The sequence below is a fragment of the Pyxicephalus adspersus genome, chromosome 11 (genome assembly GCF_032062135.1).
Source record: "Pyxicephalus adspersus chromosome 11, UCB_Pads_2.0, whole genome shotgun sequence".
Lineage (NCBI taxonomy): Eukaryota > Metazoa > Chordata > Amphibia > Anura > Pyxicephalidae > Pyxicephalus > Pyxicephalus adspersus.
Genome location: NC_092868.1, coordinates 40,307,126 through 40,324,214, shown reverse-complemented (window position 1 = coordinate 40,324,214; position 17,089 = coordinate 40,307,126). Strand labels below are relative to the sequence as shown.

Here is a 17,089-nt window from a genome sequence, read left to right as displayed (position 1 = left end):
TGTTTTGTAACAAACAACTTTGTATACCTAGGCATTGGAGGCTGAGGTGCCTGCATGACTTGAGTGCTGCTTGGTCTGGCTTTTAGATGCTGTTACAGTGCTGGGGACAGATACCAGGAGCAGCTATAAAAGTTAGCAGGCCTGCAGCATCTGTCATGGTCCAAATATTACAGGCCATGTTCAGGTCATCAATTAGATATAGTATTCTCTGCCACAACGTTTATTCGATTATTGTTCATGGCAGAATGAGGTGGAGCAAAGAGAATATTTCACAGATTGATGGTGGATATTATACCCTTTGGATTCTCAGGACATCCTTCTGCTTCAAAAGCGCCCCATTTCTAATGATTATAAATCAACTTTTACAGGAAGTTATTAAAAAAGTAAAAATTATTTAGACATTTATTTGCAAAAAATGAATGCATTCTCTATATTATCAATAAAATAAAATAGTTTGTAGAAGTAAAGATCCTAGTTCTTGAGAACTCAAGTGAAGATGTGCAGCAGCATGACAAGAGTTTGGAAATTTGATTAGGAATGAAAATGTGTATTGTGTGTGTTTTTTTTTTTTTTTTTTTTTTTTTTGTATAGGTGGTAGTAGATGCCTGGGAGTGGTAAACGCCATTGTAAAAAAAATACTGTTTTTGTTAAATCTACAGGTGGTGGGAGCCTGTTTGCCATACATGGTGACTGTGAAGCGTATGATACCCGAACCGACCGCTGGCACATGGTGGCTTCCATGTCTACAAGAAGGGCCAGAGTGGGAGTTGCAGCTATTGGGAACAAGCTGTATGCAGTAGGAGGGTATGAATGCCAGTCTCCGATTACAGCAGACATAGGACTTGTTGAACCTTTCAAAATACGAACTAGTATTTATGTTATTTTTCATGAAATAGATATGATGGAACATCTGATCTTGCAACTGTAGAGTCTTATGACCCTGTAACAAACACTTGGCAGCCAGAAGTCTCTATGGGAACTCGTCGTAGTTGTCTCGGAGTGGCTGTACTTCATGGTCTGCTGTATGCTGCAGGTGGCTATGATGGTGCTTCTTGCCTTAACAGGTATTGTGTTTTTTCAGTCTAAACACTTCTTACTTAAAAAAAAAAAAAAAATCTTTTTATTGTGGTTAATGGATAAAATACAAAGAAGTTTTCATGGCAAATGTTTTGAATCCTGGACCAGATACATTCCAGGTTTGTTGGATCACTCAGCTTCACTGATGAAAGTGTATCCTTTCCAGCCTTGGAGAGCTTTAATAAATCGGGCCCAATGTGTCAATAAAGTTTTAGTGCCAAAAGTATGTGTTTTTTGCGTCCTTATGGCCTCAATTCACTCCAATCCAAATAAGTATTGCATTTTTGTTAGGAACAAGGGTGCATAGTCCAAACTGTAGAGGAAATCCAGCAGTGGAGATATGTCTTTCCAATGCAAAGGTGCCATCCTTCTCAACAGAACCAAAATTTGCCCACTCTGGTGTGAGGAATGTAAGCAAATGAATGTGAATATAACCCGAAACTTGTCACCAGAATTTGTGGGGCAATTCCAAAGGCAATGGAATGGGTCAGGCGCCTTGTATTTACAGCAGTGAGCAGAATCTCTAAGCTCCATCTATTGCTTCACATTTTTAAATGTAAACCCGATCTTCCCTAAATTCTGCCTAAACTAACAAGCACTGAAATTTAAGTACCTTGTTGCACCCATTTGTCCCTATATTAGTCTCCAGATCAATTCCCCTCATGCCTGTAGTGATCTTTTAATTATGGGCCTCAACATTAGCCTCTCCTTTTGCCCATTCAGTACATAAGTCCTCTTAATGTATCTCTAAGATTACACCCTTCCTCTTTTTGTCGTTGGACCCTGTCCCTTATCATTAAACTGACCAATTTTGGATCCCCTTTTATCCATTGGGGATCTTGCATTTGGCAGGTGAATGATAGGATAGGGCTTTGTGACAGTAAATGGAGGAGCTTAATGTTGACTTGGGGCCCCATGGAAATTCTGTGCTTGGGATTTGAGGGTCTCTTTAGAGAAGGATTTAACAGCCTATTCACATTATACCACAATCTGCAGATCATTGCTGCACGCTGCATTATGATGCCCATTGGAAATTAAAAGGCTACATGGTGCTGTCATTTATACTGTATCTGGAATGCTTACAATGATTACTTTCTCAATTACTAGTCTAGTAAAATATACCTTGCAAGGGGGATAATTAACTTGACAATGAAAACAGCTCTTTATGAAATCATCCCTACTGTGTCCAAATAATAACCAAGAAACTAACATTCTGAAAAGAAATGATTGCCTCCATAGTTGCCTTGACAGCTTTCCTTTTAGTGTTGTGCTTGTATCTAAATTTGATGGAAAACTAACTTTCTGATGTCATTGCAGTGCGGAGCGGTATGATCCTCTTACAGGAACATGGACATCCATAGCTGCCATGAGCACTAGGCGGAGATATGTCAGAGTGGCAACACTAGGTCAGGCTTATCTCTATACCATAAAATGTTAATGTGCAGATTGAAGGACCAGTATGGAGTCTCTTTCCAAGACAACCAATGCATGTTCTATGTTTGCAATCTTTCTAGATAGTAATCTGTATGCTGTTGGTGGATATGACAGTTCATCTCACTTGGCCACAGTAGAAAAATATGAACCACAGGTAAGAATCTTTTGTCAAATGTTTTGGTCTGCCTGCATTGTGCATCATTAAGAAAACCTCATCTCCTTTAGGTTGACCAAAAACTATGTATTGCAAAGGCTTACCTGCATTAAAAAGAATTCCCATGTTTACCCTTGCACATGATTGTTTTTTAACCTTTAAAAATTTGTAAAATCTGATTGTAGCCAGTGTGCATACAACTAACACTTCTGTGACTACCTCCATATTCTTCGAGCAGTAACAGGGTTTTTTTTTTATCTCTTTCATAATAAATTGATATGCACTTAGATACCATGAGCCTATCATATCCATTCTGTTAATATGAAGGTCTCTTAAGCTTGCATCATAAATGGATCTCATTGTACTTTACTAGTGAGTAAACACTGTTTATGGTGTAGAAGCAAAAAGGAACCCATTAACTGGGTCTGCACAGGACTTTACTCAAATAATTATCAGCTTGGCTGGTGATAATAAAGTTTGAAGTTCTTCCAACTTCTTTAAGTAGCCACCTTAATGACCTTAATGATGTTAAAGTCCATATTTTGTCAGCTGTGTTCTTCCCATTCACTACTACAATGTTCTGCTTCTACTTCTGCTTTTTTTGTAAACTGGTCAAGCTACAAAGAAATGAATTTAAGTGGAGCCAGTGGAGTATTGCTGTTCATAAATGTCCCCAGCAGGGGGAGACCTTTCCTACCTTACTGGATCCAGCTTATTCACAGCATCATACAATTCAAATTCTTTTTTTTTTCAGTTTTTTCAGCGATGGGAGAGTGTGGGGTTGTGTCCATACAGAGGACATGGTCCGCAGCTCTGGCCACTGCACCCCCCAGCCAGGTTCTTCTCCTGACCCCTCGGGGTTGGGGTACCAGCCAGAGCCGCAAACCACCAGTTAACGACCGTTGTTAGTCATACTTGATTGGCATACTTGCCTAGCAAACTAAAAATACTGACCATTGTATAGAGAACATGAGCACATGATCTTTTCAGGGCCTTTGGCAAAGATTGGGGCGTCTGCATTCTTATAGATTTAATCCAGGTTCCCAAATATTTTTTTGAAAGAAACAAGGAAGCCAAGATGTTCTGCATTTGCTGCCTGTTTGTTAGCATGCAAAAAAACATAAATTCTGTAGGTCAAAGAGGGGTTGGTTGGCGATTGCTCAAATTGAACTTTTATCTTTAGATTATCAATTGAGAATCTGAAAAAATCTAAATTTAGAACTTGTTCACAGTGGCTAACTTTGCTTTACAATAATTTGTAAAATTTTGTTGATTAAAAAAATTGGAGTAAAATACTGAGAACATTATTGTCCTTAACGGTGACACAACACTAGCAGCCTAGGAAATGCATGTGGTATATGAATATTATGATTGCTTTAGATTTAAAAGGAATTTTGCTGTTTACTTAACTTTTATTTTGCACCTCAGCTTATTGAATATCAATCATTTGATCTAGGATGTGAACTGCTGCAGACAATTTTCTGCTGGTGACTATTCTTGCTATATGTCAGGCATGTGGCTGAATGTATGTGTTAAGTCTTTGGAATGACTGGTTAATGATGGTACTATGCACATATTTATAAATGTTCCAAATATAGACTGACTTCTCAAGTGCCGTACTTTGCCTCTCTCGGGACTACCCTACTTCTACATTTTGCTTTGCCATTAGCACACAGTGCGCTCACTGCATGCTTTATTAATTAGATGTATTCATTATCCTTCTTTGGTATACTTTGCCAATTTAGCGATCTGTTTGAAATGTTAACTAAGGGGAATAAATAGCCTCAGCCAAAATGTTGCAGATACTTCAAATTGTGCTGGTATTGAAAGGTTCTCTGGAAATATTCTAGTATGGTGTATTCCTGAAATATCAGCAATTTAAATCAGGGACTCCCTGTGCTGAAATATTTAAAATGTTTTTTTTTTTTTTAATTTAAAAACAAATGCACCTTGAGGATTTGCCTGCAGTGAATGTCATAGTCACTGCTTTATACCCCCAGGGCATATACAACTATTTAACTATTTAAGGTAATGGATATAAAAAATCTCCTAAAATGTAAGGTAAAATCCAGTGTAAAGAAACCTCATATTATCTGGAGCTGAATAACAATACTACCACAAATATTAGCTGTACAACATTATCATGTAAATTACATTCATACAATTTTTAGTATCCACCAATCTGTTAGATCCGCAGAGTACATCCTGCAAACACAAACTATTCTTTAGATATTTTTTATGGATTCCACTTTATATATTTGTAAATTCTAATGAATAATTTGTGTTTGAGGGAATGTCAGATAGCAATAGAGCCCTATGTGTTCTATTTAATCTCACAGACATTCCCTAGTGGGAATCAATTATTGCCATTGAAACACATAGACCTGGAAGATTCCCACAAAGGAATGTTTGAGGGAATGTCTGATTCCATGTTTTATAAATAGAGCCCTTTGTGTGTGATACAAAACTCACCAACTAAAATCCTTTATCTGCTTTATTATTATCACACAGTATTTATATAGCGCCAACAAAGCCCATAATCTTGTCACTAGCTTTCCCTCGAAGGGGCTCACAATCTAATGTCCCTACCATAGTCATATGTCTTTAATACAGTCTCAGGGCAGTGTTCGGGGGGTAGCCAACTAACCTAACTGAATGTTTTTGGAATGTGGGAAGAAACTGTAGTATCTGGAGAAAACCCACACAAACACGGGGAGAACCTGCAAACTCCATGCAGATAGTGTCCTGGCTGAGATTCAAACCTGGGACCTAGCACTGCAAAAGCCAGAGTGCTAACCACTGAGCCACCGATAATGCAATTTCAAGCTGTTTTCAATCATTTGGTATTAAATCATACCTGAGGGCCCTTATTAATGCATGTTTTCTATTATTGAGGAAACAATGATTTGTTCCTTGTCCCCCAGTTGTGCTTCTGCATTGTCACCCTCCTGTGAATTGGGCTCAAAGGAGACTACAAGTGGTGATTCCAAAACACAATGCAGCAGTTTGGTCCACTGTTGATGATAACGGGAAAACCTCAATATGAAATTCCACGCAGCATTCCCTGACATTTGTTTATTTTATTTAAAAGAAAAGTGACAGTTGTTTGTAATGCACTGTGCTGAAGCTAATGAAATGTTATTAAACTGGAAATAAATGAATTTAACAAAAATGTGAACAGGCAGGTTCATTATTGCAGAAGTGACAGGTTATATCCCTTCTGCAATAAAAAAGAAAAAAACTTACCTGCCTGTTTGCAATCTTTCTACACGGAGATGAATATGTGCAGCTTAGCATAGATGGTGGGTATCCCTTGAATGCTTGGATGAATAAACAGTGTGTATGTGCTGGAGCTACATCAACATGGTCAAAGATCAGGAACCCAGAAGAGAAGATTGCAGCGCTCATGCCTCAGCAAGAACAGGTAAATGTAATTAAAACATTGCAATCAGGCAGGTAACTGTGTTTTATTGTATCACATGTCCCTTATGAAATAAAAGACCTGCCTGCTCACATTTTTTAATTAGTAAGTTTAATTACCCTTTAAGTTACTGATGACCTCATTAATAACAGATCAGTTATTACTGCTGTGGTATGCACGTTGATTTGTATTTTAGTTCAGTTTAAAGTTTAGTTATGGTTTGATATAAATCAAATTGTTCTGTACATAATATCCTAGTGGATTTTATATAGCCAACAATATAAGAAATATATATTGGTAGTAGGGATTCCAAATCCACACCCAAAGGTTGGGGAAACATGAGCTCATTTTTTATTATTTCATTATTATGAATTTAGGGAGTGACTATAATTTTTTTTTTTTTTTTTTGGCAGATAAACACGTGGACACCAATTGCTAACATGCTAAGTCGCCGCAGCAGTGCTGGAGTGGCTGTGCTAGAAGGAATGCTGTATGTAGCAGGAGGGAACGATGGCACAAGCTGTCTGAACTCCGTGGAGAGATATAACCCAAAGGCAAACACATGGGAGAGTGTTGCACCAATGAATATTAGGAGGTAATATGGACTGCAGGAAATGTGCAAATTAAAATCAACAAATATATTTCATACATGATCTGTTTACTGTGTCTTAAAACAACCTAAAGGTACCAAATGTTTTAATTGGTCAAAGTAATTATTGCTTTGTACTGTTTATCTATCAGGATCTGATAGAGGTTACTGGCTATCCTAATCTACCTCCCCTCCTAGGGGTCACATCAAGGAGGAGAGTGTCAGGGCTACACAAGCACTTATTATGTTCATGAGATGATTTTCTGCCCTCAGATAACCTCCAGCTGGGAGATTGGGGATGCCATAGGGGAGGGGTGATTTCTGTAACCCCCTGCTGGATAGCCTCAGGGGGTTGTGTAATGAGGATTAATCCATTTCCACTGTGCTTTACACGGTAACTTATTTAACTGTCCTCCAAAGAATTGGCTTGCCTAAAGCTGTAATGGTTTTAAGTTTCCTTCAATTTGCTCATTCAGGTTCTCTTAACAAGCCAATGCATTTCTATATCAAAATTCTGCACAATTTTCATGGAAAAGGTAGTGACACAGTGGGAACGGGTGACATCCAAAAACGCCTTTAACCAATAGGAGTGCATCCCTCTTTACAATAACAACTAGTAAATCTCTGTTGTTTTACTATAGTTTTGATGGGGAATACTTTCATTGGCTGAAAGTTGATAGGGAGCCCTTTCAACTGAAAGTCCCTTTACCAAATACCAAGAGTTCCCAATTAATGTTTGATCAAATGTTCATTGAAAATGCTTTCAATTTTAACAGATTTTTATTTGTTTTGATGTTTTATGAAATCTAACATCCAATCAATTAAAAACTTGTGTAGAATATGACCAACTTGAGCTAACAAATGTGAGACCCCCAAATGTTCATGTATAGGTTTTTTAGACTTGTTGTTTTTGTTTTTTGTACCGGTCAAAATAAATAAGTTACAAAACCACTGTACATCCACAACAAGGTATTGCAGTCATAAATAAGGCAGCACTATCATGAGCTATGTTTAAAATGTATAGTTTTACACTATACACTGTACATTAAATATGTATGTATATATTATCTCTTTCTTTCTGCAGTTTCTACCTAAGTGTACTTTATCTACATTGTACGTGAGATTTATTGTATAGTCTTCCATCCTGAATTTTATTGTTAAACTTTTTAGCAGGGATTATGGTTTTTATTTGTGTATTTATTAAAGTGTTACAGTGGGGGTTGATTAAGCAGTAGCAGCCTGTATGTTTCAGTTAGCCATCCTATTCATTGGTTGCCATTGCACCAAAATGGACCTGCAAATTTTATCCAACACTCAGACTGCAACACAGCTGTATTTCTTTGGTGTTTTGAAAATAATTACATAGTTACATAGTAAGTCAGGTTGAAAAAAGACATAAGTCCATCACGTTCAACCACTAGGGAAGTAAACATATCCCAGATATAAAACCCTAAAAGACATAGTTGGTCCAGAGGAAGGCAATAAAACCCCTGGTACAATTTGCTTCAACGGGGAAAAAAACACCTTCCTGATTCCATGAGGCAATCAGATGTTCCCTGGATCAACAGTCTCTGTTATTTTTACTTTAAAGCCTTAATACCCAGTTATATTCTTTGCTTCTAGAAATCATCCAGCTTTTTCTTGAAGTAATCTATAGTAGTTGCTGAAACTACTTCCTGAGGGAGCCGATTCCACATTTTCACAGACCTTACAATGAAGAATCCCTTCCTTATCGGGAGCTTAAACTTCTTTTCCTCCAGACACAAAGAGTGCCCTCTTGTTCTTTGTAATGATCTCAAAGTAAATAATAATAATTGTGGTCATATGCGCACAATGATGTGAAGCCGGCCCCCATATAGCCTTGGAGAGATGTTTGCAGTTTGTGGCCAGCTTTACATTGAAAACATAATAAATGACCATTCCCTGTGATGTGAGTATTCTGTTCATGTACCATCACCTTTAATCCTGTTGTTCTTAAAGAAGCCATGAACAACAGCATCTCAAAAAATGCAGTGACCGGCTTTTATATTATGATGAAACTGTGGTTAAATTATGTATATTTAAGCACATCACAGTGCGTAGGACCCCAGAGTGCCACTGAGGAATTTCTATTGAGGCGGCATTAAACTTTCAGAAGCATTTCCCATTGTTCAGTGTTTAAATCCTATTCTCAGATCACAAACCAGAACTAAACTCTGGAAGACTGAATAGTAATGAACTACACTACTTCCTAAAACTAGAAAAACAAATCTGATCCTCTTTAAAGAGCCAGTAAGCCTCAGACAAAAAGTAGCTGGTAGAACAATATTTTATTTCTTTTTACTTGCTCCCTGCCCAGTACCTAAATTGAAGAAACTGCAGGCATCATTCTCTCAGCCTCAAAAGCTGTTGCTTATTCCAGTAGTAAACAGTTTAGTAGTTATTCTATATCTCACTCAGATGATAGCCACAGGGACTCTTCAGGACAATCAGTTGCAGGGACAAGTTGCCAAGGTTTTGCATCTTTGCGAATTGGCAGGATGTTGTGCAAAAGATGTTACCTTGTATTTGTAGGATGAACTCTTTCATAAGGTTGCATCTTTTTAACCCACCTGGCACAAAGACACGTGTTCCTATATTCCACAAGACTAAAGCTACATGCACATGCTAGATGATGTATACAACGATACCCTAACCAAGTCCCACCTTGGTGGGTTGAATGTACATTTCTATGGAGGAGAGCAGGGTTTCACTCCCTCGTCCTCCACCTTTCCCTATCCATAGAACAAAAGAACAATGTCTGTACAGCACTCAGAACTGTCATTTTGTGTATACATCAGACACTACCCAGGTTGGCTGTAACCTTTTTGCACAAAAGACTGGTAACTCAACAGTCCAATCAATCTTTTGAAATAAAAAACAAAAAAGTCCTGTTGGTGGTGTCTGCGGTATTTCAAGGACATCCCAATTCTTTAGAAAACACTGCAGATTCCTCAAGGACCAGATGCGTACCTGAAAAGGGGATGCATAGCTGTTTTTAAGATTTGCTAATTTTAACAGTTCATTATTTTTGTATAAATTTTATCTACTGTGTTGTCTTTTTACAGAAGCACTCATGATCTTGTGGCCATGGATGGGTGGCTGTATGCTGTAGGAGGCAATGATGGAAGCTCAAGCTTAAACTCCATAGAAAAGTACAACCCCCGTACCAACAAGTGGGTCGCTGCATCTTGTATGTTCACCCGAAGGAGCAGCGTAGGGGTGGCGGTGCTAGAACTACTCAATTTCCCTCCACCTTCTTCACCAACTCTTTCTGTCTCCTCAACCAGCCTCTGACAGAGACTCAAGTCCCTAACGTCAAGGAGAAGCCTGCATTGTCTACCGGAGCTGAAGAGATGGAGCCAGTGGAAGAGAAACCTGGTTTCCCAGTTTTAGGGGGCTTTTTCATTGGAAATGCCATTAGTCCTTGCAACCCCTTGACTGCTAAAAGGCCTGCATCTCCTTGCAAAGATACCTCTTTGCCGTTTAAAGGCAGGACTTTAAGGCCAATTATTTAGAAGATGGGTCAATAGATTTTCCTGAAGTAAATAGAAAAGCTGTTTTTGTACTCTGTAGCATCCTGCAAGTCTGCATCAGGGAAGTTGGTGGTGATCTTTGCTCTACTGCACTGTGCAGGTATCTCAAGCAGGAAAGGGGTGAATCCTCCTCAACTGTATGCCATTCAGACAGAACAATTTTCTTCAGGAACAGACATCTCCTGCACTTTAAGGAGAAAATATATTCCTTTACAATACACGTTATGTAATGATTGGATGTGAGATACATCTCAGAATTTCTGGAGGTCATCTAGATCTGCAAATAATGTCTGATTACCTCCTTACTTGAACTAAACAATGTGCCATAGAAATACTCTAAATGGGCACCTTTCCATCTCTTTTCCTTTTTCCGCACTATTTATCCAGCAAGATAGCACTTCACAGCACTGATAAAGGATTGTAATGCAGCAACATGGTAAAATCCTGAACCTCATTGCTTGGTAATAGAAAATATCACTGAAGTGCAAAAAGAGCACATTGGAGTACTGAATCTTGTAAAACATTTCCATCCTCTGCAAGGACAAGAGGCTTCTGGGACTTAGAGATTCACTGTTATTGCAATTGTTATTTTAGTAATAGTGACCCCGGTTAAAGTCTACATTGTTCTATTATTGTATGGAAATGTTAATATTCATAACTTCTTTGATGGTACAAGTTTGACATACTGCAACTTTGCTTTAATCCACAGCAACCAAAAAGCTTTGTAACTTAGCTTGACACCTAGACCCTATTGCAAGATAAGTCGGAGTACCTAAGCTTCAGTCCTGTACCCTGTATCCTGTACCCCTTGCTCCTGATGTATCATTCCCAATCCCTATAACTACCTCTGCAGCCAACATGCTCAAACAATTACCTCTTGTACCCGAAACCTCCAACCTTCATAACTCCTCCACTGCAACTATTCCTGACTTATCTTCAACTGCTATAGAAACTACTGCAGTAGGGATCCACTTAAAATATTACCACTGAACATTTGCTTCCTTTTAGATAGCAAACAATTTCTGCCACATGTGATTTCTTTACCAGGAGGACAATACCCATAGATGGAAGCATATTCATAGCAAAACATCTTTACTGAAACACAATTTCCCAAATCACTGTATATTATATTCTAGTAGGCAAAGCATTAAAATAGGCTGACTGACCTTGCCTAGGTCTCCTGCTGCCAATGCTACTTGTCTGGCTGTCATATTTCATCTTATACCAATTTTTGGGGGGAGTATTTTCCCGGAATTTAAGCACTATATCACTATCCTGGAACAAGTACGCATATAGGAGATCACTCTAACTTTACTGATCGGTATCTTTGACCCAGGTCAATGATTCATGAAATACTTTGGGAACAGATTGGCAGCTAGAATTTTTAGAAGGAGGAGCAAGGGGAGCTCCTATACCTCATAGTAAAGGTTTCCTTTCAGATGGCCAATCATTAATGACAATCATGTGGCAGATTTGGCCACTGGTGCACATTCTGAAAGTCCAATCATTCTGCCATCTTAGAAAATGTGCTGCCAGCAAAGGTGATTGAACAAACTTCAAGTGTATTGGATGGTTCAGTGTGAATCCAGTTCGTTTCTCCATATGTCCATCAGTCTTTATGAATATGGGAATGCAGAGATTAGATTTCCGTTTCACTAATATATCTGCTAATCAGATTCTCCTGAACCACACTAACTGGCTCACAAATTAATTTCACAATGACAGATGAGAACCCCTTTGTCTCCTCTTGCAAACCGTTATCATCAAACTCTGTACAGTACTATTATATACAGTATATACATTTTTCTGACATTTAGATCAACTTCCACACAGTGGTCATAGCTCTACAATACAGAATTCAGTCATTGGTTGCTGTAGGTTATTTTGCAATATGTTAATATGTATCTATTAAAGCTTGTGCTGTAATACTCTTTGCACTTTGGTTTTTATTTTCTTTATGCATTACCGCTCCTCTGGGTGCTAACACCTCCACACCGCATACCCTCAACCCCGGACAATTTGCACATGAACTTTTAAACAGGTTCTGATGATGCTTCTCTTTGTATTATGAGCCACCAGCTGCCATTATGTTACAAAGAAATGTTGCACTTTAGTGTCAACTTATTTTTTATCTTTTTTTTTCCTAGGATTGTCACTCCACTGTGGACATTTCATGCCTAAATAACCTCATACTTTTTGCAATAAGTTCTGAAGTACTTATAATTTTTAGAAAAGGAACTTTGCGTCTTCTATTTTAGCGATTTGCTTTTTTTGCATGTCTTCTGACATGGATTTTCTTCCTTGTGAATAGCATGCCTTTCCCACAATGCACCTTTTCATGGGAGCCTTCTCCACTTGGCATGAAGATCACTGCACAGATACAATGCAAAACTGCAATACACGGACAAACACTTGTGGTTAACTGACAGCAGTGTATTCATTGTTTCTTGTATTTTCTTGTAGTTTACGTATCTTGACCAGAAAAGTAACTGTAGTTTTGCTGCTGGAAGAAAAATCCTAAAATCCTATTAATAGCACCAATTGTCTGCAAGGCCCTCCCGTGGCTTATATTTATTTAACAACTACTTTATTTATCTGGGTATTTATTTATGAGATATATCTAAACTCCATTTAGCCATAATAAAACTAACATGCATTTACAATTGGACTTGGTTATTAAAATGGGAGTAAAGAAAACAAAATTCAAACTGCCATTCCTGTGGTTGATTAGAACTTTTTTTGCCTATTATATTATTGAAACACTGTGTATCTATAGAAAAGAATCAAGTCTGATTCTTTCAGTTTCTTAATGATTCACTGAAAAGAGCAAGTGCAAACTCCAGTAACCAATCAGAAGTAAACACTTTACTAATCCAACTGCAGTAAACTGCAATCTGATTTCTGTTGGGTTTTCCTTGTAGGTTCTGTAATAACAAGCCATGTTAGAAGCCTGAAAGGGTTGCTTGTACTAATTTGGCAATGTTTTGTTCTGAATGGGAATCTCTGGCTCAATATCTCCCCAGAGACAAGTGCTATCCTTCACTTTTTGGTGTGGGGAAAAATCAAAAAATTGAAATGCATCCTAGCACTACAGTTAGCTTGAGCATGAACAAATATTTCTCTGCACCTTAAGAACCTCCCTAAGACCTAGTACACATGAACTGATTTTCATTGCAGTTCCAGTAAAATGATCAGATCTAAAGTGAATGCAGCAGCTGGCCACAAGTGATCATTTTTTGGGTTTTCAATTTGTCCTGTTGGGAAAGTTGATGTGTGCATAAATAAAGAAGCAAATTCATTCGGGACTCACATGGTACTTTAGTTCACCCCCAATTGGAAGGGCAGGATATCGTACATGTGCGTGTTGTGTTTTCCAACCTCCGCTCAATTGATCACCAATTGGAAAACCAATGGGGCTAATTTAAATCCAAAAATACCAGCAGATCTACCCATGTGTATTAGGGCTTAGTGTGCTTTCTAGTTCATAACTGACCTTTGCACTATCTTGTTCAATAAAAGGTATTATAAAATATGGGGCAACATTGGTATTATCTGGTGCCAGCCTGGGTAAAATGTTAACTTGCTGGCCTTCACGCTGCATTATCTGTCTATTCTATTACTGTAGATCATAAACTCTAAGTGTGTCATTAACAGTGTTTTCCTTTTCATGTATACTAAATTGAACAATGCTAAGGTGCCCTTGGATAATATTAAATAAAAATCAATTCTCAGTATACTTCTTTTTATTTCCTAACCTGTCTTGCTTGTCAAGTAGAAGTGTGCTGTAACACTAAGGATAAAGAGATCCTACAAGAAAAGAGCCCAGACTTTGTCAGCTGGTATACAGTGTTCAAATGTGGTAAACAGACATTGTACATGTTGGTTCCCTATAGAGAGAGGCTATAAAGCAGGGGTGTCAAACTCAAATACACAGTGGGCCAAAATTTAAAACTTAGACAAAGTCACGTGCCAAACTTGAAACTGAAATAGCACCGCTACTACAATTCCCTGCGTCAAGAAAATAGTCCAATGCGGGGCTTAATGTTATGAGTAGCTGGAACTCCTTCACTGAAATAGCACCGTTAATACAATTACCTGTGTCTATAAAACAGTCCAATGCGGAAACCTTGGGAGTGATGCCGCTACTACGATTCCCGGCATTACTTGCATCAATAAAACATAAGCAGGTCCATCTCAATAAATGAGATTATCATCAAAAAGGTAATATATTTCAGTAATTGAATTCAAAAATTGAAACTCATATATAGATTTATTACGCACAAAGTGATATAATTCAGGTGTTTATTTCTTATCATTTTGCTGATTATGGTCAATAGGTAATGGAGACCTCAAATTCAGAAAATTAGAATATTACCGAAGTCCAACAAAAAAATGATTTTTGATAAAGACATGTTGGCCTACTGAAAAGTATGTCCATATACGCACTCAGTTCTTGATCGGGGCTCCTTTTGCATGAATTACTGCATCAATGCGGCATGGCATGGAGGTGATCAGCCTGTGGCAGTGCTGAGATGTTACGGAAATCCAAGATGCTTTAATAGCAGCCTTCAGCTCGTCTTTATTTTCGAGTCTGGTGTCTGTCATCTTTCTCTTGATTCTCTATGGGGTTTAGGTCAGACAAGTTTGCTGGCCAAACAAGTACAGTGATATGGTTATTAAACCAGGTATTGGTATCTTTAACAGTGTGGGCAGGTGCCAAGTTCTGCTGGAAAATGAAATCAGCTTCTCCATAAAGCTTGTCAGCTGTGGGAAGCACAAAGTGCTCTAAAATTTCCTAGTAGGCGGTTGCGCTGACTTTGGACAGTGGACAAACACCAGCAAATGACATTGCTCCCCAAATAATCACTGACTGTGGAAACTTCACATTGGACCTGAAGCAACTTGGATTGTGTGCCTGGTCAATCTTCTTCCAGACTGCAAGACCCTGATTTCCAAATGAAATGCAAAGTTTACTTTTATCTGAAAAGAGTATTTTGGACCACTGAGCAACAGTCCAGTCTGTTTCTCCATAGATCCTTCTTTATATTAATTCTGTTAAGGTATGTACACATGTGCAATAATTATCAATGGAAAGGATCTTTCTTGATCCTTTCCATCGACTAACGACTGCACGATGCATGATTGAGTGCTGTACATACAGCACCGTTCTGCTCTATGAAGAAGGGGAGAGGATAAAAAATGGAGCGGCCCCCGGCTGTGCTCTCTTCCCCTTCAGTTTCATTAGTTCCATCACTTCCATTGTTCGTCGTCCATTGTCTGTGGATCCGCTTGTCCGATATCAGCCCTGAGCCGATTATCAAACGAGAACAATTGCACGTGTACCTAGGTTTAATTACATTCCAGGTGCATCAGGTGAGCAAAGATCATTTTCTTGAATAAGCTCAAGCCTCTAAAGCGTTGGTCTCCAGCCTTTTTGGACCCACGGACCACTAAATTTACTGGCTTCAGACCATGCATGCGTGGGGAGCCATGTGCCACTCAAAGGGGAAGAAAGGTCGCAGGTCGCAGGTCTGAGCCTAGCATAGGAGAGTGGCCGGGTTGTGTCCTGAGCCTAGGATGCATACGGGGGACATGGTCCAAGGCTCTGGCTGGTGCGCCCCCCAAGCATGGTCTTTTTTCTGACTCTGCTGGGGGGTGCACCGGCCAGGGCAATGGCCCACCTGTCAGACAGCAGTGGCCCCCCGGGGGTTGGGGACCTCTGCTCTAAAGAGTTTAAAATCACCTCCTGCCAAATCTGACCTCTGTAGCTCTGCAACCATCCAAGTTCATGTTTCCTCCTGTATAAAGAGCTAAAAGTCTGATTCATTGTGTGTGAGCATTTTTCCACCGATCTTTCCCTACAACATACTGACAGGAGCAGGCTTTTTACTCATTCTGGGGCTGGAATAAAAACAAAGAAAACAAACTTTAATACTTTGCATGCCATTTATGTTGATGCACCCGAAATGTACTTGGCTAATTAGACCAGAAAGTTTAGCTAGGATTTAACTTTGCCTCTAGCTCTTCTCTAACCTGAATTTATTAATTTAATACTTTTGATTGGGATATATAGTATGTATTACTCATATTTTAGTATTAATATTGTTCCAGCTGAAATTCCTACCACAGAAAATTGGAGAGCGAGAGAAGAAGTGGACTTCCATACACTCTTTAGCTTAATGTCAGCCCTGACTTATATAAACTGATTAAGAAAATAGAAGAAAGGAGGGCTTTTTGGCATATTAGTTAAAAAATGTTACTATTACCTAATTCACTAAGTTATAGTAAAAATGATTAACTAATTTGCTGAAATACCTACCGCACTTAAAAAAAAAAAAATTAAAACTCTAGTATTTTCTTATTGTGCTTTCCATCCAACATCCATGTGAATGCACCTGTAAAAAATACCTTTTTAAATAGTATTCATCTGACATCCGGTATGAAAAAAGCACTAGCTCAGCATCATGAAAACAAGGGACACGCATAATAAAATCTACTTATATGTAAAGCACTTAAATTACCTGAGTGCCTCTTATAGGTTTAGAAAAGATCTAAACAATGACATGCGTGCATTAGGCTAACCTTTCCAGTGTTTGTTCACGCTATTAAATTGGGGAGTCTTGAGGAAATTGGTGCTCAGTGTATTTGCCAAGTACACTCCACAGACAAATGAAGGTGTAACCATTAATAATGGTCATTTACAGTTATTACTTTAGGTTTTACCATTGGTGTTGCTAATTTGAGAGAAGGTCACCATGAGAAGAGCTGAGACCAGACATTAATATTGGACAGTATCTAGATGTTGTGGCTGCTCTCTAAGTTGCAGCTATAGTATATAAATTTGTATGCTTGGCTTACGT

At 38.5% G+C, this 17,089-nt stretch overlaps 1 protein-coding gene across 4 annotated transcripts in view; it reads left to right on the top strand.

The window, feature by feature from the left end:
- Window positions 1-13,963, top strand: part of KLHL17 (kelch like family member 17) — a 41,773-nt gene extending 27,810 nt beyond the window's left edge. For 2 of the 4 annotated variants that reach the window (XM_072425625.1, XM_072425626.1), the window contains exons 7-12: window positions 660-804; window positions 897-1,064; window positions 2,395-2,483; window positions 2,592-2,665; window positions 6,500-6,681; window positions 9,762-13,963. In XM_072425625.1, the coding sequence (XP_072281726.1) occupies window positions 660-804; window positions 897-1,064; window positions 2,395-2,483; window positions 2,592-2,665; window positions 6,500-6,681; window positions 9,762-9,990 (887 nt within the window). In that variant the 3' untranslated portion in view covers window positions 9,991-13,963. The other 2 variants (XR_011922646.1, XM_072425627.1) reach the window with 2 other exon arrangements.
- Window positions 13,964-17,089: the final 3,126 nt, after the last annotated feature.